Here is a 23,522-nt window from a genome sequence, read left to right as displayed (position 1 = left end):
TTCATGTAATTGAAATTATACAGTATGTAGTACTCTTTTCTGATTGGTTCTGTTCACTTACCGTAATGTTTTTCAAAGTTCATCCATGTTATAGCATATATATTGGTAGTTCATTCTTTTTTTTAATTCTTGATTAATACTTCATTCTCTGGATAAACCATATTTTATTTACCCATTCATCAGTTGATGGACATTTGAGTTGTTTTCACTTTTTGGCTATTGTGAATAATCTTGCTGTGAACATTCATGTTCGAGTTTTTATGTGGGTGTAAGGTTTTCATTTCTCTTGCTGTATACCTAATAGTGCAATTGCTAGGTCATAAGGTAAATATTTCTAATTTTGAGGAGCTGTCAAACTGTTTTCCAAACTATCTGCACCCTTTTACATCCCTACCAAGAGTATATGGGGGTTTTCAGTTTCTCCACGTCCTGCTGCTGCTGCTAAGTTGCTTCAGTCGTGTCGGACTCTGTGCGACCCCATAGACGGTAGCCCACCAGGCTCCCCGTCCCTGGGATTCTCCAGGCAAGAACACTGGAGTGGGTTGCCATTTCCTTCTCCAATGCATGAAAGCGAAAAGTGAAAGTGAAGTCGCTCAGTCGTGTCCGACTCTTAGCAACCCCATGGACTGCCGCCCATCAGGCTCCTCCATCCATGGGATTTTCCAGGCAAGAGTACTGGAGTGGGGTGCCATTTCCTTCTCCATGTCCTAGTCAGCACTTGTTATCTATTTGACTGTGTCCACCTTCATAAACGTGAAATGTTGTCTCATGGTGGTTTTGATTTTTGTTTCCCTAATGACTAATAATGTTGGGCAGCTTTCCACATACTTTTTGGCTCTTTGTGTATGTTCTTTAGCAAAATGTTTATCCAGATTCCTTGCCTATTTTTTAATTAGGTTACTTATCTTAGAGAGTTGTAAAGAGTTCTTTATGTAGTCTCAATACAAGTCCCCTATAAGGTATCTGATTGTAAATATTTTGTCCCATTCTGTGGGTTGTCTTTTCACTCTTTTCAGTGATAGTATTTGAAGTGTAAAAGTTTTTACTGTTGATGGAGTTCAGTTTATGTACTTCGTTTTTGTCATCTTTCCCCCTGCTTTTGGTGTCATATTTAAAAAGGCTTTGCCTTACCACAGTCGTAGAGATTGACTACAGTGTTTCGTCCTAAAACATAATAGTTTGAACACTTACATTTAGGTCTTTGATCAGTCTTGAGCTAGTTTTTATTCACATTGTGAAGAAGTGGTATAGCTTCATTATTTTGCATATGGACATCCAGTGCTCTAGCACTATGTTGAAAAGACTTTTTTTCCCCCTTTTTTATTTAATTTTGCACCCTTGACAAAAATCAGTTGACAAGAGATGTAAGAGTTGAACTTTTGATTCTGTTTTATTGATCTGTATGTCTCCTTAAACACACTGTCTTGATTATGGTAGATTTATAGTAAGTTTTGAAATCAGTAAGTGTCAGTCTTCCAACTTTGTTATGTTGTTTTCAAGGTTGGTATAACTATTCCAGGTCTATTACATTTCCACATGAATCTTAAGATCAGCTTGTTAATTTTGCAAAGAAATCAGCTGGAATTTTTATAGAGATTGTGTTCAAACTATAGTCAAATTTGGGGTGGATTGTCACCTTAAGAATATTAAATGTACATGGAATGCCTTTCCATTTATTTAGATCTTCTCTGATTTCTTCAATTAGTATTTTGTAATTTTTATAGAACACATCTTACACTTCCTTTGTTAAATTTATTTCAAAGTATTTTATTTTTTTTATATTGCTGTAAATGGAATTGTTTTCATAATTATGTTTTTGGATTTTTCATTGCAGGTGTATAGAGATGCAGTTGATATTTGCATATTGATCCTTCCTGAAACCTTGATGAATTCGTTTATTAGTTATAATAATTTTTGGTGGATTCCTCAGAACTTTCTGTATAAAAAGTTGTGTCATCTGCAAATACAGATGGTTTTACTTTTCCTTTCCAATCTGGATGCATTTTTTTTCTTTCTCTTTCCTAATCGACCTGGCTAGAACTTCAAGTACAATTTTAGAAGTGGTGAGAGCTGACATTCTTACTCTTATCTTGATCTTAGGGTAAAAGCATTCAGCTTTTACTGTTAAATATGATATTAGCTGGGGAATTTTCATAGATGTCCTTTATCAAGTTGAAGAAGTCCTTTTTTTTTCTTTGCCACACTGTGCAGTATGTGAAATTTCCCCAGCCAGGGCTCAAGCCATGCCCCCTGCAGTGGAAGCACATAGTCTCAATCACTGGGTCACCAGGGAAGTCAGAGGAAGTTCCCTTTTATTCCTTATTTGTTGAAATTTTTTTTTTTTTAATTATGAAAGGACATTGGATTTTGTTAGATTCTTTTTCCATGTATATTGAGATGATTATACGGGTTTTGTCTTCCATTCTATTGCTATGATATGTTATACTAAATGATTTTCAGATGTTAAACCACCCTTGCATTCCTGGAGTAAATCATGCCTTTTCATGTGTTGGTGGACTTGGTTTGCTGGTATTTTGAGGATTTTTGTGTTGATTTTCAATAAGAAATATTAGTCTGTAGTTTTTTTGGTTTTGTGTTTTCAGTGATATTGGCATGGTTTTGGCATCAGGGTGATATTGGCATGATGGAATGAACTGGGAAGTTTTACTCTTCCTATAGTCTGGATGTTTGTGAACAATTGATGTTAATTATTCTTTAAATGATTGGTAAAATTCACCAATCTGGTTCACATCTTTTTCTGTGTGTGATGGGGAGTTTTTAATTTACTAATTCACTCTCCTTTATTTGTCTTAGATCTATTCAGATTTTTCTATTTCCTCTTGAGCCAGTTTCAGTCATTTGTGTCTTTTTAGGTTTTTGTCTTTTATATCTAACTTACTAAATTTGTTAACATACAGTTATTCATAGTGTCATTTTCCTATTTTCAAACAGAATTAATCAGCCCTGCCATGCCTGTTTCACAGGGTTGGTTTGAGGATCAGGTTAAGCAGTACGTATGGAAGTGCCTTGAAGACCATATGACTGTGAGGTAGTGTATTTGTGTAAATTTTTAGTTCCAGGGCACCACTGTCCACAGTTTATGCAACTTAACATTTCTACTACATTCCCCCTTTGTGAGTTGCATTTCATGGGTAAGATTGTCGACCTTGTTACCAAAGGAATATAAGCTAAGATTGGGGTGGAGGGGAATTACAGTGGTTGGGGGACCAGTCTACCCGCTTCTTGAGGGGTAGCAGAACATAGCTTGTACACTTTCAGGGTTGGAGGGCATCAGTGCCGCATTAGGAACTCAGCTCCTGCCCAGCCCCGAGAACTGCTGTTTCTTGTCCTCCCTGAGGACAAGTGTTCAGCTTGGTTCAGCCCCAGATGTCCTCCTTTTTCCTGTAACCTGTATCTTAGAGGCACTGCATTCATTCACCTCACCTTCTCCCAGCTTACTGCTCTGTCAGCAATAAAAGTTCTTTTATAATACAACCTAGCGACTTCCTGGAGGTCCAGTAAAGACTGTGCTTTCACTGTGGAGGGCTTGGGTTCAATCCCCAGTCGGGACTGAACTAAGAATCCTATATACTCGGGATTGAACTAAGAATTCTATAAACCGCACAGCCAATAATATAAAAATAAAAAAAATAAAATACAACGTAGTTGGTTTTCAAAAATGAAGAATTACTGTAGTCTGGAAAGTTCTCTTGCTAAATATGGAGGCAGATTCATAGGGGAAATAACCCACTTAGAAAGGGAAGGCAAGTCCAGAGGTGGAGCAGTGGTGATATCTTCTCTGTAGGAACAGGGGAGGTGGCCATCACGTGAGAAAGTGGTAGGAACTTCCTTAAGCTCAACCCGACTGTCCTCTGAAGGGGCTTGGAGCGTGGCTCTTGTCTCCTTGATGGGATTATAAGCCCCACGTACTTATTCTGTGCTTACTTCATGCCAGGCGCAGTGTGCCGTAGGTTCACAGGGCTTGTGGTTGGTTGGGTAGATGATTATCTTAGACATTATTTTATGATTTGATTTTAAGGCTTCAGGTCCTGATGCAGCTAAGGGTTTAAGCTAATTAGGGAGTGCTGACACTGAACATCTGGTTTGGATCTTTATGTAGGATTTCTTAGTGCTGTGACTCAAATCAGCTTGGCTCACAGTCAGTAATACAATTGTCAAACTTCTCTGTCATCGCCAGACCCTCCAAGTTTGTATTATTTCTGTGTATATCCCCTTTGGTCCCGAATCAAAGAGACCCACCCTGCAGGCTAGAGTTCAGAAATCCAGGCCCCAGGGCCTTGGTAACCAGGGGTCCTGTTCTCGCAGCTGTCAGATTGAGCTTTGCCAGTTTTGAGACACGTTGCAACCCGGGGGGTTGTGTGAAGTTGTGGGATCACCTCCCCTGCAGTGAGGGAGGAATAGTCCCACCTTTTTGTTTTCGTTGTGGCTGTTCCACGTGGCATCTTAGTTCCCCAACCGGGGATTGAACCCAGGCCCAGGGCAGTGAAAGCACCAGAGTCCTAACCACTAGATTACCAAGGAAGCCCCCAGTCCTACCTGTTTGAATGTCTAGCCCCGCTTGGCCATGTGGTTCCATCCCTGACTTGTGAACACTTAGAAGCATGACATGGATGGTTTGTTCCTAGACACGGACAGCCCCCTGCTTCCATCCTGACTCAGGTGCCCACCCCCTTCATAGACGTAGCCCTGTAGAGCGATATACTGACAGTGTCCTATTGTAGCGTTGAGCCTCCACCTCAAAACCTCTCTTCTTGGGCTTGTGGCCTATTAGGGTTTTCTAAGAGTCATCCCAGGAGTGAAGAGAAATTGAGTGATTGAAGACAGCTCTAGAATTAATTCGGAGGCTGCGTAGCATAGTTGAGCTGTGACCCGCCTGTACCCTCGACCCAGCTTCACGCCTCTTCTCTCTCCTGCTCCGTCGCTCTTGGTTCTAACCTTTCTGAGCTGTGGTCCCCTCACCCGTAAGATGGGGTTAAGGAGCACCTCTTTAGGGGTGTGTGAATGTGAAATAAAGTGCTGGAACTCGCAGCACAGTTACAATAGTAGTGTTAACTATGAAGACTTTTGTCATGAGGGAGATCCTTCAAAAACAGCCCTTGACAATAATACATCCCACCCTTCTGTCTTGGGAAGAGAAGGCGGGGTGGGGCTGGATGGACTTGGAACAAGAGTTCTGTGTTGAGATGAAGACAGAGGAGAAAGGGTAGAAGGGGATTAGGTTTGAGAAAGAAGAGATTTTTGTGCTTAAGAAGGATTCTGGGCCTCGAAATGGGAGGATTGGCTTAATATTAGTCATTTGTTTATATATCTGAAACACTGGGGGATAATTTAGTGCTTATCTAAGGTTTATTGCCTGAAAATAGTTACACAATAAACAGTCTGTGGATAAGTCATTCTGAAAGTGAAGCCAAGGTTCAGGTCCCAGTGTTGTCTAGAAACCGGTTTCTCTAATAAGATATAGCCAGCATCTTTCCATGTCATTAACTACTTCAAACACGATTTTTAATGTTGCACCACAATATGTTGTTTTGTTTTAATCATTGACCTGGAATCAGACAGCTAGTAGCGATAAAGGTAAACGGGGCCGTGGGGAGACTTTTCGTCTGTTCTTTTTCCTGGGGGATGCAGGGATGGTTATCACTGCTGGACGTTTTACAGCGTCTGCCTGGTTTCCCTTGTGAAGTTCCTCAGCCTTGGGTAATTGTGAATCAAGCTGCTTTTTCCATCACATGGAGACAGAACCTTCATCTTGCTACTAGATAAGACTATATTTCTGTACTGCCCGTGGTCAACCTGTTGGTTATTAGTATACGTAAATATGTGAATAAATGTAAATAGCACTTGTAGTTGAGAGGGGTTTTCTTTTTGACAGCAAATATGTGGTGTCTTTTCGAACACCAATTCCCTGATGGGTGGACCCACTGACTGGGTGTCCTTCAGTCCAGTCCTGGTCTGGCACTAATGCCGAGTTGGCATCGATGCCGGAGATTTCAGCGCTCAGTCCCCCAAGGCTGCCCTCACCTGAGTTGTCAGGTGCATCCCAGGTCCCCAGGCTGCCCACACTTCCCTTCTGCTTGGCTGCAGCTCGGAGGGGGCTCCCACAACCCCCTCTCAGCTCCTAGAATTCTCTACAGGGACTCAAAAAAAAAAAAAAAAAATTCAGGAAGATACGTTTACTGGTTTACTGTAAAGGGTGCGATTGTAAACAGGCGAGTGGCAGAGATGCAGGGGCCAGGTGGGGGGCAGGCACCTCGCCAGCACCTCTGTGGGTTCACCAGCCTGGGGGCCCTGTGACTCTCACTGTCGAAGGCTTCTTATAACCTGATCAGTTGCCACCTCCCGAAAGTTCCCACCTTCTCATCACGAGTTTGGTCTTTCCGGTGACCGGCCCCATCTGGACACCCTCTGGGGCCTCCATCCTGAGACACCTCATTAAACTCAGGTGTGATCAAAAGGGGCTTGTTATCAGTCGCATGACACTCCAGTCATCCAGGAAAGTTCCGAGGGTTTTAGGAGCTCTGTGCCAGGAACCTTGGACAAAGGCCATTCTTATTATACTACATCTTCTAGTATGAAGATACGTATAGAAAAATGTTCATCACAGCAGTGATTAGAACGACAAAGGAATTTGGGGACCCTCAAAAATTGCCTGACGTGGGACTTCCCTGGTGGTCCAGTGGTTAAGACTCTGCTCCCAATTCAGGGCGCCTAGGTTCAATCCCTGGTCAGGGAACTAGATCCCACATCTAAGAGGTCACATGCCTCAACTGAGACCCAGCACAGCCAAATAAATAATAAGTAAATGAATAAATGTTAAAAAAAAAAAAAATTACCTGCCATGTAGTGTGACTTCAGTGTTGCTGTCATTAGTTGAACAAATGAGTGTGTATTTTAGGATGGAGGGTGGGGGAGGGGCGGGGAGAAGCGCCGGGCGCTGCTGAGTGTGGAGGAGGAACAGGAGAGAGGAAGCAGAGCAGGCGCCCTCTCCCGCGCTGAGAGGAAGCAGGGCAGGCGCCCTCTCCCGCGCTAAGAGCCTTTGCAGACAGCTGCGCTGGGTGCATCTGTTTCCGCCTCGGGCCTGCCTTCCATCTGTCCGGCCGTCGGGCACTCCCGCGTCCTCCGCCGTCGCACAGCTGGCTCACCTCCGGCTCCGTCCCGCAGCCTGTGCTGTTCCATTTCTGCCCGAAACCGCCTGCCGTTTGCTTGCCAATTTTACACTTGCTGATATAGCCAGACTGTGATTATCCTTCCCGCTTCAGTTCTTGGAGAAATGTTTTGTCTGGTTGCATCGTGCACCAGCACTGTGTTTAAGTTGCTTCTTGTCCTTCTGTGACAGGCTGTGTCTGGAGGTCGTTTTTTGAAACCAGGTTTAGAAAGCTGTCAAGCGCATCCAGGCACTGGCGGGGGTGAGATCATAGGGATCCGGGCTTCTCTGTTCCTCAGCGTTGTGCTGGGGGTGGGAGGCAGAGGGTGCTTGGAAAGAGAGAGAACTTGTCTTGAACTCTCCGGAAATATGTATTACTGTATGTAGCTGTGGAAAATTATCTTAAGTCCTATTAATTGTAGACACAAAGTAGAAAATAACAGATAAATAAGAGAGAAAAAAAATAAAAATAAGCCATTGTCCCAATTTAAGGGATGAACTATGTAAAAACACATCCTTCCAAAGTTTTTTCTAGATATTCTTATTTTTTTAATCTTATGAAAAGTGTAGGCATGTAATAATAGAAGAGTATAATGCATCTCCATGTACTTATCACCCCATTACAACAGTCAACATTTTACCATGCTTGCTTCTTCTTTTTGAAGGATTTATAAGATGAGACATTTTCTCGAAATATTTAAGTGTGTATCTCTAAACATAAAGATATTTTTCCTGTTAACCATAAGACTGTTATCATATCAGTACAGTTAACCTAATTAATATCATCTAACCCAGGCCATGTTCAATCAGGCTTCCCCAGTTCTCCTTAGAATGTCTTTAACATTGGATCTAAACTAAGTCACATATTGCACTTGGTAGAATTAATGTCTTTTTGGGCTGTGTTAGTATATTGACCTGTTTCCTCCATTCCCACACCATCTCTCTGTGTTCCCCTTAACTTCCCTTGTGATTACATGAGTCTTATTTGTAAACTCCCCTGTCCCGGAGCAAACCCACTAGTCCGTGCCTGACTCGCCCCTCCTTTTCTCCACCGTGTTGCCTTGCTCTGACCAGTCCTGCTGGAGGCAGTCTATCTCCTGATGTCCAGCCACGACCCCAGCATCCCCTGCTCGTCTGGTGTGCATGCCTGTCTTCCTGGGGCCTCAGACACTGGGCCGCTGCGGGGCCAGTGCAGGCCCCGGGTCCCTGCAGGCTGGCAGCGTGGCGGCCCCAGAGGGCAGGCTCCTTGCCGCTGCTGCTAAGTCGCTTCAGTCGTGTCCGACTCTGTGCGACCCCAGAGATGGCAGCCCACCAGGCTGCCCCATCCCTGGGATTCTCCAGGCAAGAACACTGGAGTGGGTTGCCATTTCCTTCTCCAATGCATGAAAGTGAAAAGTGAAAGTGAAGTCACTCAGTTGTGTCCGACTCTTAGCGACCCCATGGACTGCAGCCCACCAGGCTCCTCCGTCCATGGGATTTTCCAGGCAAGAGTACTGGAGTGGGGTGCCATTGCCTTCTCCGAGGGCAGGCTCCTTGGGTACTGGCAGATAGTAGAGGTGAGGGGCTCCTTTAAGCAGAATGTGGAGAAGGCTCTGCGGACTTAGGCCAGGTTTTGGCTGCCTCCCGCCCTTACTTTGCCCTCGAATTCCAAACCACTCTCCAGAGAAGGAAAGTATTCACCCAGGTCTATTCCTCAGAGGCCTGACTTCCCATGGGGTGGTCTGTCCCAGCGCCCCTTCCTTGCACACCAGTGCCCTTCCGGGACTACCCCCACCAGCTCTCACCACACGTTCGGTGCCCCTTCAGGCCTGGCCACCCACCTGTCATTCCCATCTTAATGTCAACATATGCAGAGCCAGTGACTCAGTCCTATTTAAACAGACTATTGAAATGTGTGTTTTGGTAAGTGTTCCCTCTCAGACGTTCATTCCACACTTAAAACTGCTTAAAACAGCACTTGCAGCATTCCTTTGGAATGTTCTGGGAGGTGGTGAGCTTTGTTCTTTGATGTTAGGATATTTTCCCCAGTAGCTAAGGGTCCTTTAAACCTTGGTGTGGTGATGGCAGGGTGGATGGGGGGTGGGGAGGCAGTTGAAGTTGTAACTCTCAAGTAAAGAGAGGAGCCCTTCGAGGTGCCCTAAACACGCTGCTGAAATACAAGCTTCTGCTCTGTGGCTTCTGAGGCTAGGCTTTGGAGAAGGCTATGGATTTTCTTCCCTGGAGAAGGCTCTGATGTAATTTTTCACTGAGTTTTTGGGGCTTCATGGACCCTCAACATTTATCTGAGACCCTTTCTTCCTGAATTACTGCACAGACATTCATTTTCACGTATTGGCTCAGAGATTTTGTTTTAGCCTCAGAGTTAGACCTTGCATCCTAGACTTGGATGTGAGATGCTGGTTAAATTTTGAGGTTAGAAGGAGGCCGGAGTGTGTGTTGACACAGGAGGCCTGTTCAGATTTTGGTGGACTTATCACTTTACATGTCCAGTATTTGTTTTGATTTTTGGCCCCGCTGCAAAGCATGTCGAATCTTAGTTCCCTAACCAGGGATGGAACCCGGGCCCCCTGCAGTGGAAGTGCAGAGTCTTAACCAGTAGACCACCAGGGGAGTCCCACATGTCCAGTACTTCAAAACCCATAAAAGAGAGGACTTCGCTGGTAGTCCAGTGATTAAGATGACACCTTCCAATGCTGGGGGTGCAGGTTCCATTCCTGGTCAGGGAACTAAGATCTGACATGCCTCAGGACCAAAAATACTAAAACAGAAGCAGTCCTATAACAAATTCACTACTTTAAAAATGGTCCACACACAAAAAAGAAAAAGCCATAAAGGAGACCTCTTTTAGCTGAAGCAGAAGTTCAGTTCAGTTCAGTCGCTCAGTCGTGAAGCAGTAGTAGTGATGGGCAAATCTAAAAGGAGCTTGCTGACAGTGTTTCACCTGAAAGTTAAAAACTGAGGTAGAAGAGTCAAGCATATTTGAGAAAAATGCCAAATCTGCAGTGTTAACATACAATGTTTTCTGAGTGGTTGCGGTTCACTTTCCTATTAAATGAGGTTATCCATGTGGAAGCAGCCAGCTGAGCAGGTTCTCAGTATATGCTAGCTGAATACATTTCTGAGTTTCAAAAATATTTTCTGTGCATGGCATTTCCCCCTCTTCTGAGGTTTTCAAGGTTTTTCATACACTTGTATTTGAACCCAGTATATTTTCAACTGCAACTGCTGCTTAGTCGCTTCAGTCGTGTCCTACTCTTTGCAGTCCTATGGATTGCAGCCTGCAAGGCTGGGATTTTCCAGGCAAAAATACTGGATGGGTTGCCATGCCCCCTTCTAGGGGATCTTCCCAACCCAGGGCTCGAACCTGTGTCTGCTGCACTGCAGGCAGATCTTTACCACTGAGCCACAAGGGAAGCCCATATTTTCATCGTACCAGAGTGCAAAGCAGAAAGTCAAGCTGTTACCTCAGCCTTTTGAATCTTGGCATTCTGTGCCTTTTCTTTTAAAAGTATTATAAAGGCGGGGGGGAGGGAAGATCCCTTTTTACAAGAGACTAGCCTACATCCTGAATAAGCATAGAAGGCATCTGTGTTAGAGCACCCATGGGTGCATCATACATTTTAGATCTTGGGGAGGGTGCTTGTTGAAAGGAAGAGTTTGATTAACAGAACAGATGTGGCAGAAGTGGAAATGTCGGTCTGTTTTTGGATTTCCTCAGTGTTTGCTTTGAAATCATCCACTGATCTCATCTCTCTCTGTTCACCATGCCGCCAGGCAGTGCCGTGCTTGTCAGAGTCATCCAAACGCATGAGACTCATTCCAGGGAGAGAGCTTTTCAGTGCCCCTGGGAGGAAGGTTCTGAAGAAGAGAAGGATTTGTGTAAAAATGTAAGGATGAATAGAGGTTAGTTACATAACGGGCTCTGAGATGAAAGCCAGGACCGAAGACCGAGGTTAGAACTCATGCTAACCAGTGGGAGACCTACCCGGATCCTGAGGACACCTTGGCTGTTTTACTTCTTCCAGTTACTAGTGGTGCGGTGCTTGCCCTTTAGGTCCTGTTTTAGGGCAGCCTCAGGTAGGCAGGGTCAGCTGGCCCCGGGACGCTTGCTGACGGAGAGTGTAAAGGCAAATAAAACCTTACTCAGATGTATCACTTCAAGTTAGGTGAGAAGCTTGGTTTTTGCTTTTACATTTTCACAGACTCCCCACCCTGGCTTAAATCAGTGAGCTGCCCTCCCCCTGCCCCCCACCTCCTGCCCTGAGGTGTTCTGTCCTGGTGACTGACGATGCTGGACCAGGCTGGGGCCTGCAGGGAGTGCACTTTGGATGGGCAGGTTTGCCCACTTGGCACCTGCCTAGAGTTGGACAAGAAATGCTGAGGTGGTGATCTTCTGCTCAGACTGGGGGGCTGAATTCAGGTGAGGGGTGTTGTCTGCCTTCCCCTCCCCCTTGCCAGGTGGCATGCTGTAGGATGCAGCGGCCCTCCAGGTGTCCCCAGGTTGCAGAGGCTTATCCATCCTCATCCCTCATCCCTCATGGCCGGTAGACATGGGGAAGGGTGGGGTCTGGAGGAGTGGAGGCAAGTGGAGGGGGGTGGGAAGTGGGAAGGCCCCTGCCTTTGCTAATAGGGGAGACTAGGGCAGAAGTACAAAGCTAGGAGAGACTCAGAAGGTGACTCCAGAGGTCTTCCCTCCATCTTTGGGAGGTGTGGGATTGATGGTGAAGGAATCAGGAAATGAAGACCAAATGTTGCCAGAAGGGACAGGGCCACTGGGCTAGAGACACTGTCCTCTCCTGTCTCAGCCTCACCCTTCCCCTCAACTGACCTCCAGCCTGTTGGGGAAGAACACAGAGGACAGGGCTCCCATGAGAGAGACCAACCGTAAATGTTTAGAATGTCTCAATGGCAAGGAGAGATTGGGAGAGAAGTTACGTAACAAAAGACAGTTTTTCTTTGATTGTCCTCAGCTCCCAATGTCGTATGGAAAAGTGGAGCCTCTGTGTTCCTACCTCCCGGGTTAAATCATTGTCCAGATTTTCTCAGACTTGGTCCCATCGTCCCCTCATCCTCTTTTTCTTCTGTTTTATTACTTCAGTTATTTTTAAAACAAATTCCAGATAGCATGTCACAGATGTTTCAGTAAGCATCTTAAAGATGTGTGGACATGTTCCTATGTAGCTGACATTGTATTGTTATTAATAAAGATACAGATATCATTATTAATAGCATTACTTTTAATTTACAAAAGATACACTTCAAGTTTTTGTTTAATCTTTTTTAGGTTTACCTTCTTTTGAGAGAAAAAGATAATCAGCTTCTATCTAAAAATTTAGAATAAAATATGCTAAGGCTCAAAGATGAAAGTGTGTAGAAGGGAGATACCTTTCAGTTGTGTAGCATCCAGTGTGACTTTGAAGGTAATGACATGAACGTCATCACTTGAGTTATGTCCCGTACTCGTTGCAGCTTAGATCTCTCTGTGCTCACTTACTCACTTCCTACTCAGCTTCTCTGCTTCAGGGTCCCAGACAGCTCTCAGTATCCAGGGGCCGACCTCGAGCCCCCGTCCCAACAGCCCCAAGCTCCTTGGCTGGTACCCCCGAGTCTCACTGAGTAGTAGCACCATCCCGTTTCACGAGCTGAAAATGTACATGCCATCTTTGATGCCTCCTCCTCCTTCAGCTCTGCATCCAGCGCCTCACAACCTTCTCCGTCTCACCTCATTTTTCTCAGTTGCTCTGCATGTCTCTTCCCTTCCATTAGCACCGCCCTAATCAAAGCCCCAGAATAACACACTAGTGGTTCTGTTTGTTCCTTTTCTGACCTCCTTCCAACCCTTCCCTGCATTTCAGCTAGAGCTGTTGAGAACATAAATCTGATTTATAAGTAAATCTGCTTAAGCACTCTCTGTGGCTCATGTAAAATAAGTAGTCACTTTCTGTACTTTGAGATAATAAAGATTTTATTTTTTTCAACAGACTGATGCTAGGGTATAAGCAGGCATGCCCAAACCCAGCCTGGCTTCTAACCAAGACTGTCACATGTAGATTTTTGCAGCCCTGGGTTTTGATGGCATGTTTTCACTGTTACTTGTCTACCTACCTCCTATCAGCACAGAGAAACAATCAATAACACCCTCATCACAGCTCAAATATGTAGAAAAAGAATAGAGAATCTATATGCTCACAAGTTAAATTGTCAGGACACTTTAAAATGTTTTTGTTAAAATTCTGTGTGTAAGGCAGTTGAGTTTAAAAATTTTTTATTTTGCAAGATTTCAAGCATATACGATAGAGGAAATAGTACAATGAAAACTCCAATTTACCCAGCCCTGGGTTCAACAGTTACCAAGATTTTGCCACATTGGCTTTGTCTTTTAAAAGAAAATCCTTTGAAGTATGTTCAATCCTAGATACCACGCATTGAGAGCTTTATTAAAAATTCCAGCACTGGGGACTTTCCTGGTGGTCCAGTGGCGAAGACTCTGCACTCCCAATGCAGGGGTCCCAGGTTCAATCCCTGGTCAAGGAACTAGATCCCACTTGCTGCAACTAAGAGTTTGCATGTCACAACTAAGACCCGATTTAGCCAATAAAAGTAAATTTTTTTTTTTTAATTCCAGCATTCAGTTCAGTTCAGTTCAGTCGCTCAGTCATGTCTGACTCTTTGCGACCCCATGAACTGCAGCACGCCAGGCCTCCCTGTCCATCACCAACTCCTGGAGTTCACTCAGACTCATGTCCATTGATTCGGTGATGCCATCCAGCCATCTCATCCTCTGTCGTCCCCTTCTCCTCCTGCCCCCAGTCCCTCCCAGCATCAGAGTCTTTTCCAATGAGTCAACTCTTCGCATGAGGTGGCCAAAGTACTGGAGTTTCAGCTTTAGCACCAGTCCTTCCAATGAACACCCAGGACTGATCTCCTTTAGGATGGACTGGTTGAATCTCCTTGCAGTCCAAGGGACTCTCAAGAGTCTTCTCCAACACCACAGTTCAAAAGCATCAATTCTTCGGCACTCAGCCTTCTTCACAGTCCAACTCTCACATCCATACATGACCACAGGAAAAACCATAGCCTTGACCAGCATTAATAACAGTCAAATATATCTTTAAGAACAAGACATATTGAACATTAGTAGAATATCTGAAGTATCTGTGCAGAAAAGTTTGTAAATGTACTGCCCAGTTCCAACCATAAAGGAATCATGTAAAAAGATGTATGAGTGCTTTCAAAACCTCTCCCAGTGATACTCAGCTCTTTGATCCTGGATTATGATTAGGAAGTATGACTAGATGGTCATTTCTGAGTTTTTGTTAAATCATGAGATACCATGATGATAACCAGTTTACTCAGTTTTTGCTGCTATTCTATTGTCACTTCAGATACCTAAGTCAGGAAAGCACTATCTTAATTTGTGCTTTTAAGAAATACCCTCATTTACACAACTTGTTGGTAGCAGTGTTTCTCCTTCAGTTCAGTCGCTCAGCCGTGTCCTATTCTTTGTGACCCCATGAATCGCAGCACACCAGGTCTCCCTGTCCATCACCAACTCCCAGAGTTTACCCAAACTCATGTCCATCTAGTTGGTGATGCCATCCAGCCATCTCAACCTCTGTTGTTCCCTTCTCCTCCTGCCCCCAATCCCTCCCAGCATCAGGGTCTTTTCCAGTGAGTCAGCTCTTCACATGATGTGGCCAAAGTATTGGAGTTTCAGCTTCAGCATCATTCCTTCCAAAGAAATCCCAGGGCTGATCTCCTTTAGGATGGACTGACCCCAATTAAAAAGGATCTTTCATTTTCACAAATGATTTGAGAGAATTCCTGGCCAGCTGAGAGACTAAGCTTCTAAAGAAGTAAAACTTTTGTGTTTTATGATTTGTGTCTTAGTAAAATAAGGACTGTTTGTTCCTGAAACTGCTTTGCTATTTCTGCTTTTTCTAATTAGCTTTTTTATTTGCTTCTTTTGGTTTTTACATGTACAGAGAAGTTATTCTGAGCAGACCATGATGAGTGTTTCATTTAACTTTAAAACAGTCCAGTTATTTAAATTCTATCCTGGGGAAGAAGGAATTCTTATTTTTAACTTCCAGAGATTAAAATCCATTTGCTGCATAAAATCCAGACCCTGAACCTCTCAGGCAGTGCCTGGGAACCATGTCCGTGCCAGATGAGCTCGCTGTTTGTGAGCTGTCAGGGTCCAGAGCTTCTTCCACCAGTTGTTTAAACCTGTGGAATTTCAGCATCATTTTAATATGCTTTGCAGAGGGCCTATGATCTACTTCACCTTTTCTTAAATAGCTCTGTTTGGTATAATTGTTATTTGTATAACTTTTTTTTTTTGGCCGAAGTGCATAGCATGGGGGTATCTTTAGTTCCAGGCACTGAACCATGTGCCCTGCAGTGGAAGTGTGCAGTCTTAGCCACCAAGGAAGTCCTCGTACATTATTATCATCATGACTTGGGTAATACACAGGCACCCTTTAGAGCATAGCACCAGTCTCCCCTTTCAGGCCTCACCACCATCGATACAGAACCTTAGGGATGCTTGTAAAAGCAAAATGGGGAGAGCCTGCCATCTGTCTGTGTGGCTTCAGCTAGTAGAGAAGATTCACTAATGCCGGAAAGGTCATTTGTTGACCCACAGCTTTTGTGTTTTGTTTCAGACTCACAAGAAGAGGAGGAAGAGCTGGTGGCTGAAGTGGTTGGAAGCTGTTCATCTGCGGCTGCTTCTCGACCCTCAGGGCAGGAGGCAGCGCCGCCTGCTGGCGGGTCTCGCCCAGTCAAGGATTTCAGAGAAGAGCCCGAACATGACGCGAGCAAGATCTCCGTCGTGAGGCCGTTTTCCATAGAATCCAGGAACTGCGGGGATGTCCCCGCGGCGCCCGGCACAGCCGCGCTCCTCGGCCCGGCCGCGGGCGTGCAAGACAACGAGGCCATGACCGCGGGCGCCGCCCTCGAAGCCGACCCTGGGGCGGGCAGCCCTCGTCCAGAGCCCGGGGCCGGCCGGAGCCGCCTGCGGAAGCCGCGGCCCGTGCCCCTGCGGAAGAAGGCACTGGGCGGCGAGCTCTTGGAAGCGGCCCCTGCCCCGGAGGATGTGCGTCCCGACGGGGAGGATGGGAAGGCCGGGAGCCAGAAATGTGCCCCAGAGATGATGGAAACACCAGGCGGAGATGCCCACGACTCAGGGGCCGAGCGGCCGGAGGATGCGAGGAGCCCCCAGCTGCAATGCGAGTTCGATTTCGCCGAAGACGCGGAGACCGTGGAGTCCAGGAGAGCCCTCCCAAGGAAGCCTGGCCGGAAACCGGGCAGCAGAGTCATGCCGCAGGTTCATGGCGCCAAGGCGCCACCGGAGCCGGGCCCCGGGGCGAGCCCCACCCTGCGGCCCCGCGGCGGCCCCCTGGCGCGGCAGCACTCGCCCCCGCTCTCCGCCCAGGGCTCCTACCGCTTTGACCCGGACCTCTTTGACGAGTCCTCGGATCCCTTTAAACCCAGTATGACTTTCGCCAGCGGTGACTTTGATTCTCCCGCCGGTAATCAAGTTAATGAAATCTTAGAATCACCCAAGAAGGCCAAGTCACGTTTAATAACGTGAGTGGGGCCGGGCGTGGGCGTTGTGTTCTGTGTCCTCTCTGAGTCTGACCACTGCTTTTGGTTTGGGGGGAGGCCCCCCGGGGCAGACACACAGCTTGTAGCCTCTGACGCAGCCTTCACTGTGGTGCCTGACTCTGCTGTGGAATCAGAGATGCCAGAGGAATCCTTTTTAGATGTCTGCCTTGCTTCCGAATCCTCAGCTTATTCTGCTGAATTCTTTCCCCCTAACCTTGGATACGTTTTTTCCTGCTTTTAAAAAGAAGAAAAAAAAAAGAATATCATGAGCTAGGCAGGTAGAGATCTGATGGTTTTCAGAAATCCTGTCTGAGCTGCGGGGTGTCATAGACAGAACTCAAGGATCAGTGCCAGCCACCCTCTGCAGATTCTCTGGATGAAACAAAGCTCCCAGGCCTGCAGGTTGCTGGTGTAGTGTCAGTAACGTGGGGGAAGGGGCATATAGAAGTCTTTTCACTTGAACAGAAAGCTGTGATTCCTATTAAAAACAAACCTACCACTCAGAGCTACTGTGAATTCTTACGTCTCCTGGTCAAACTTCTGGCTTTTATCAGTAAGGAAGTGAGTTTCCAAAAAGAATCAAGAATCTTTTAACTAGTTGCCTGAATCTGACTCACATCTTGAGCAGCCTCAGAATATCCCCACCAAGTCTGAAGGGAATAAAAGGTCATCTGTCGTTCTTGCTCTGTTCTTTGATTGTTAAGTGATTGCTGAGCCGGACGGGCAGTTAAACAGTTGCCAAAAAATATTACTAATCAGGTGTCCTCAGGGTGCTCTTCTGTGGCTCAGGTTAGTTACCTGTATCTGGTTACCTGTGGCCTGGGGGATGCAATGGCCAGGTCTTTGCCTAGGTGCTTTCTAATATGGGGTCCTCTAAATATCAGTGACCCTACCTCTCAGGGTTGATAAGGGCTCATTGGGAGCCTCTCTTTCAGTTGCTTATTGAAGGTGTGTAGCCCGTGCATTCATGTGGCATAAAACTAAATCCAAAGGGAGGAAGGTTTATCCTACATCTTATTTTCGGTAGCAAGAAGTACCTACCCTCTCCCAGCCATACTTCCCTGACTTGGCTAGCGTTTTCCTCCCAATCTGTTTTTGATGAATGAACTTCTTGGTCTAAAATACCTTATGTATTTTAAAAAAAAAACTCTTACGCAACCAAGACTCTTGTCTTCTTCTTTCCACAGGAGAAAGATGCTCGACCTGTTGTGTAACTCTGGGGTTTTATTTAGCAAATTCCATTATTGTAGAAAAGAGTGGAAGTAAAGAGGTAGAAGTAGGTAGCACCTAGCAGAGTTTGAAGTTCTGGTAACAGGGTCCTTGTGTGACTTCTTAAAAGATGATACGACTGACATCTCAGGTTCTTCTCCCGTAATATAGAGACATCCAGTATAAAGACAGTTTAATGCGTGCTAAAGTTTCTTTACTAATCTTTTATTTTTTTTAACTTAAAAAAAATTTTTTTTATTTCAAATAATATTTAAATCTTGGCCAAGTCTATCAAAATCTCACTGACTTTGCAGGTAGAAGAAGACAAACATCATATGACGTCACTTAGTATGTGAAATCTGAAAAAATGATACAAATGAATTTATTTACAAAACAGGTGTAGACCGACAGACATAGAAAACAATCTTCCACAGAGGAAAGGTAGGGGGACAGGGATAAATTAGAAGTTTGGGATTAACAGATACATACTCCTATATATAAAATAAACAGCAAAGACCTAATGTATAGCACAGGGAAATAGAGTCACTGTTGTATAATAAAAATGAAATAAAAAATAAAACAGATCATCCTATGATTGGGATTTTGTCAGGCAAATAAGATAAATTAGGTAAAGTCACTTTGAGTTTCTTAGTGATAGACACTGACAGGTTTAAGCAGATATATTTTCAATTATATTTTTATTCATGCATTGATTGTCTTTAATATGGATGACTAGACATTTAAGAGTAAACATACTCAGCAGTAATGTTATTTTTTAAACATTTACAACTATTTGATAGTTTACTTTTCATCCTTAAATTTGACTGTGTGGCATTTCTGAGTGTTTCCACCACTCTCTTCCTCCTGAGAGTCATGCACTCACTAGTGGTCATATTGATGAATCTGACATTTATAATTTCTGTCTCATCTCATAGAACTTTGCAGCCTTTACGTCTGCCAGACTAGAGATGAATATTCCAGGCTTTACATGATTTTTTTCTTCATCTGTCTGTCTCTTTCCCGTCTCTAATTTTGTTGGTGCATCAGGACTACTGAACAAGTGAAATTTCTCTGTTTTCTGTTGTAAGTACTCCTGCTGTTTCTGGCTCCCCCGGGACCCTTGGCAGTTCCTCCCCCACCCTTCCTGGACCATCTCCTCCACAGCATGTTGGCTTCCCTTTCTGAGTTGAATCTTCTGATGACTTTTCGCATTTCATTTGCCACTTCATGAGTCAGCTTAGCCTTGCCATCTGTACTCAAAGGCTTGGAGACAGGCCCTCCCACCTTAGGTGCGAGAGCTTGCGTCCCTGGCTTGGCACGCCCCGTGTGGCGCTGTAATGCTGCGTGCTGGCTTGGCCGCCTGGTCATCCCCGCGGTGGTTTGAGGAGCTGCTCTGCTGTTTAGTGTCAGGAACAGTTGACACTTTTGATAGGATAAGGCTGCCGCCTTGGAGCACAGGGGATACATTTTCCTGAGTCAGCTCAGCTTGAGTTTGGTAGCAGGGTGACACTCAGGCATTAGGAAAGAAAATCAGGCACTGACGAGGTGGAGGGTCCATATTCTGGTACCGTGTATGCTGGTTTTTGTTTTTGTCACACGAAACGAGAAGAACTTGCAATTTGGTGATGGGGAGCGGGGTCAGAGTGGTGGTATTGGAAGTTTTAGGTTCATTAAAACAGAACGGAATCTGGACTAGTCTTCAGATCACAAATCACATGCAAGTTTAAACATAGCAGGCGGTGTGAGTGTCCCCAGTTCCGGCCATGATGTTCATTTTCTATCTTACTACTGAATAGGAGCGGTAACAGATTGCTCAGATATTTTTATCTTCATATTTTCTGTTACCCACGGCCCTCTGTGAGCACACAGGTCTGGAGCTGTCTTACCAGACTTCTGTGGCTTTTAGCACAATAAAGAATTTTTAAAGAATGTGGTCCGGCGTGGTAATTTTTCTGGTGACTGTCAAAGCCAGGTGAGCGCGGATCACGTGACCCGCCGTCTCCAGGTGCTGGGGCTGCTCTTGGGAATGCTGTTGCAGTTAAAAACCATAGGGGCCCGAGAGTCGGTGTTTAGCATCCCGCAGAAACAAGCGAGGGGATCACTGAATTACAGTTTTCGCTTGCCCTGTCTCTCGGGAGAGGATTCAGAGGCGGGAAGGTGTTCCCGTCTCTGATGTGTGGCGGTGTGACTCGTGTGGGGCTGTGCGCTTTGGCTGGTTTCTGCACACACCGCTATCTGCTCCATCTCACGGCTTGGGAGCTTGTCTGTGTGATGCCAAACCAGCCTGGTGTTCTGTTTGTTTTTCCCCAGGAGTGGCTGTAAGGTGAAGAAATATGAAGCCCAGTCTCTTGCTTTGGATGGGTGTTCTCAGGTAAGTCTGTCCCTTTCATCAGCTTATCTCTTAGACCAGTATTCCCCATGAGGGTGGTGGCTAACGAAGATTTTTCCAGTGGGATCTGAGTACTCCGCTTTAAGGAAGCCAGTTCCCAGTCCCTTGACTTCCTAAGTGGATCTGAGAAAGGGCCCTATAAGACAAAGGAACCCTGTTCCTTCACAGTTAATGTGTTCCCACTTTTTTGGGGGAAAAGTTCCTTCTCACCCATTCTCCGTCTTATTGCTGTACAGTTGGATATGGAACCTCTGAGCACCAAAGAGGGACTTGAAATGTTGGTGTAAGTTTTAAGGTGACTGACTGCAATGACTGGATAATATATTTTTAAAAGTCAGATGGTTTTCCAGTTCATTGCTTTCCACCAAATGGGAGAACCTGAATTGTCAGCTGATAGATGATTAAAAATAACTTTTGACACAATGATATATGTCACTTATATCTCCATCAAAAAGAAAATTATTGATGATAGAATTTTTTGGTACATAACTTGGAAAGGGGTTCAAAGAATTGAGATGGTTCTGTTATCAAACTTTCTTCTGTTTCACTTATTTATTTTAGTAAGGCTTCTGGCTTCTAATTGATTATAAAAATGGAAAACAGGAATAAAATTGATGCTGACCTTTGTTTCATTCTAGCAGTAAATATTTATCCTTGACCATATGAATTAATTGGGAAACACAAATAACCCCCCCCCAAACCCAGACCCATTTGATTGCAGTGAGGTGCTTTTTTTTCCTTTTTAAAATTTTCAGTATAACTATTACAGAAATATATTCATTGATTAATAGAATGCATTTTAAGTTCAACTTACACAGGACCAAAAACTTGGTACATAGTTTAAGATTAAAGAAAAAGAGATTTGCAATTTGATTTTTCATCTATTACAAATGTATGAACTATCCACTTTCAAATGCTGCTAAAGAGCAGGCAAAAAGAACCATGAAAAATTTACCTTTTGTTTGTTTGCCTTTGTTTTTAAACTTTTTATTTTATATTAGATTAAGCCAGTTGACAGTGTTGTGATAGTTTCAGGTAGACAGCAAAGAAACTCAGCCATCCATATTACACGTATCCATTCTTCCCCAAACTCCCCTCCCATCCATGCTGCCACATAACAATGAGCAGAGTTCCCTGTGCTATATAGTAGGATAATTTGAAAATTATCCACATGAAAAATTTACCGTGGACTTGCTTCAGAAAAATAACACATATTACTTTGTAAAATTACTTTTAAAATTAGTGCAACAAAATGTTATAATTTCCATTTTTTAAAAATTTACTTTTGTGTTTGACTGTATTTACCAAGCACTAATATTTTTAGAATAAATTGTGCATTTGTAAATGAAATAACTCTCCAGAAGAAAAAAAATGTTAACACTTAAAGACTTAGGCTTGTAGAAAAAAATTTTTTTAAATAAATATAATAGCAGAACTTTAAAAGACTTTCAGGCATGCAAATACATTTCTTTGGGATAATTTCTTAATGGAAGTAGAGAGGAAATACAAATTTAGAGAGGAAAAGGAATGATGTAAATTTCTGACCATTAAGAGCATATTTATGTTCAATTTTAAATAGATGATAAAGTATTGGATCACTAGAGTAACTAAATTGAATTAATAAGCAAATCAATATTTAAAATAGAACAAAAATTTTTTCCTTTATTTTGTATTTGTATGAGAGGATAGATGTTCTCTGAACTTACTGTAATAATTTCATGATGTGTGTAAGGTTATTATGCTGTACATCTTCAAGTTATATAGTACTGTATGTCAGTTACATCTGACTAAAACTGGAAGGAAATATAAACAAATAAATAATATATAGCAGATATTATATCCTTTGGGACTGTTTAAACTCATACTGAAAGGTTTTAGATATCACCTGGAAATACAATGGATTACATACATTTTCCCAAGTAATTTAGTAACTATTGGAGCAAAAAATATGAAAACCACTGCCTCGGGCCACTTAAACTTCTTTCTCATAATTTAGGCTAGAAAAACCTAATTTTTCAAACCCTGAAGTTGAATTACAGAGGGTAAGCCCTAGAAAATACACCTTCCATGGTTCAGAGGCTGCAGCTTCTTCCTTGGTTGGTACCAGGTCCGTGGAGAGCATCTTGTAGAATGGCGGCTGCTTCGCCGTTCCTGACACGTTAGTTTCCCTCCTAAATGTAGCATCACCTCTGTTGCCTTTCCCAGGATGAAGGAGCAGTGATCTCCCAGATCTCAGACATTTCTAACAGGGACGGTCATGCTACTGATGAGGAGAAGCTGGCATCCACGTCATCGGGTCAGAAACCCACTGGGGCCGAGGGGAAAGGTGAGCCAGAGGACGACCTGGAGTACTTTGAATGTTCCAATGTTCCTGTGTCTGCCATAAATCATGCGTTTTCATCCTCAGAAGCAGGTACGGAAGCAAATCTTCATCTTTCTTACATACATAAGCATAAAAATGCCTGGAAGCCTAGGGCAAGGAGGCAGCTTAGAGCGATTGGAGAACCGGGCCCCCTGAAGGATAGGTTAGACTGCTGGTCTGTGCTTTGCTTCTTTGTCTGGAGAGGAGACACCAAGGGGCATCCGTGGAATGCCAGGCAACATGTGGATAAGTGTGACAGAGTGTGCAGAGACACCCGTGTGTGGGACTGCTTGATTTCTTTAAATTATTTCAGTCTGGCCACAGCTTCCAGTGTAGTGATTTACAACCATGTTGTGATTTGAGTTCCTTGTTTCATGTATAGAAATAGTAGTAACTAACAGATATAGTTATTTCCACATGTAGGCGCAGGTTAGAGGGCTTTATGCATAGTAACTCATGTCTCCTCACTAGATAGTGTTCTTTTTTTAAAAAATTGCAGTTGATTTACAATGTTGTGTTGCCTCCAGATACACAACAAAGTGATTCAATTATATATATATGTAATATATATGTGTGTGTGTATATATGTATTTTTCAGATTCTTTTCCAATATAGGTTATTACAAGACATTGAATATAGTTCCCTGTGCTATACAGTAGGTCCTTATTGTTTATCTGTTTTATATCAGGCAGCACAGGTAGTTCCCTGTGCTGAAGCTTCTTGCTGTTTTCCACTTTAGAACATTCTAGATCCGAGGCCCTTTGCCAGGTCCCAGATTGTATCTGTGG

At 44.0% G+C, this 23,522-nt stretch overlaps 1 protein-coding gene and 1 non-coding gene across 14 annotated transcripts in view; both read left to right on the top strand.

Moving 5' to 3' along the window:
• TACC1 (transforming acidic coiled-coil containing protein 1) overlaps positions 1-23,522 on the top strand; it is a 129,359-nt gene that overhangs the window by 77,121 nt on the left and 28,716 nt on the right. For 6 of the 13 annotated variants that reach the window (XM_055567044.1, XM_055567041.1, XM_055567045.1 and 3 more), the window contains 4 exons: positions 15,832-16,756; positions 19,031-19,066; positions 20,294-20,354; positions 22,578-22,785. In XM_055567044.1, coding sequence (XP_055423019.1) covers positions 16,104-16,756; positions 19,031-19,066; positions 20,294-20,354; positions 22,578-22,785 — 958 coding nt within the window. In that variant the 5' untranslated portion in view covers positions 15,832-16,103. The remainder of the gene's footprint in view (positions 1-15,831; positions 16,757-19,030; positions 19,067-20,293; positions 20,355-22,577; positions 22,786-23,522) is intronic. The other 7 variants (XM_055567042.1, XM_055567038.1, XM_055567043.1 and 4 more) reach the window with 5 other exon arrangements.
• On the top strand, positions 13,627-13,699 carry TRNAG-CCC (transfer RNA glycine (anticodon CCC)). Its single transcript has one exon. It is a non-coding gene; the product is annotated as a tRNA-Gly (tRNA).

This window comes from Bubalus kerabau, chromosome 2 (genome assembly GCF_029407905.1).
Source record: "Bubalus kerabau isolate K-KA32 ecotype Philippines breed swamp buffalo chromosome 2, PCC_UOA_SB_1v2, whole genome shotgun sequence".
In the NCBI taxonomy this organism is placed as follows: Eukaryota; Metazoa; Chordata; class Mammalia; order Artiodactyla; family Bovidae; genus Bubalus; species Bubalus kerabau.
The sequence above is the reverse complement of the archived record's forward strand: the minus strand, read 5'-3'. Positions and strand labels throughout refer to the sequence as shown.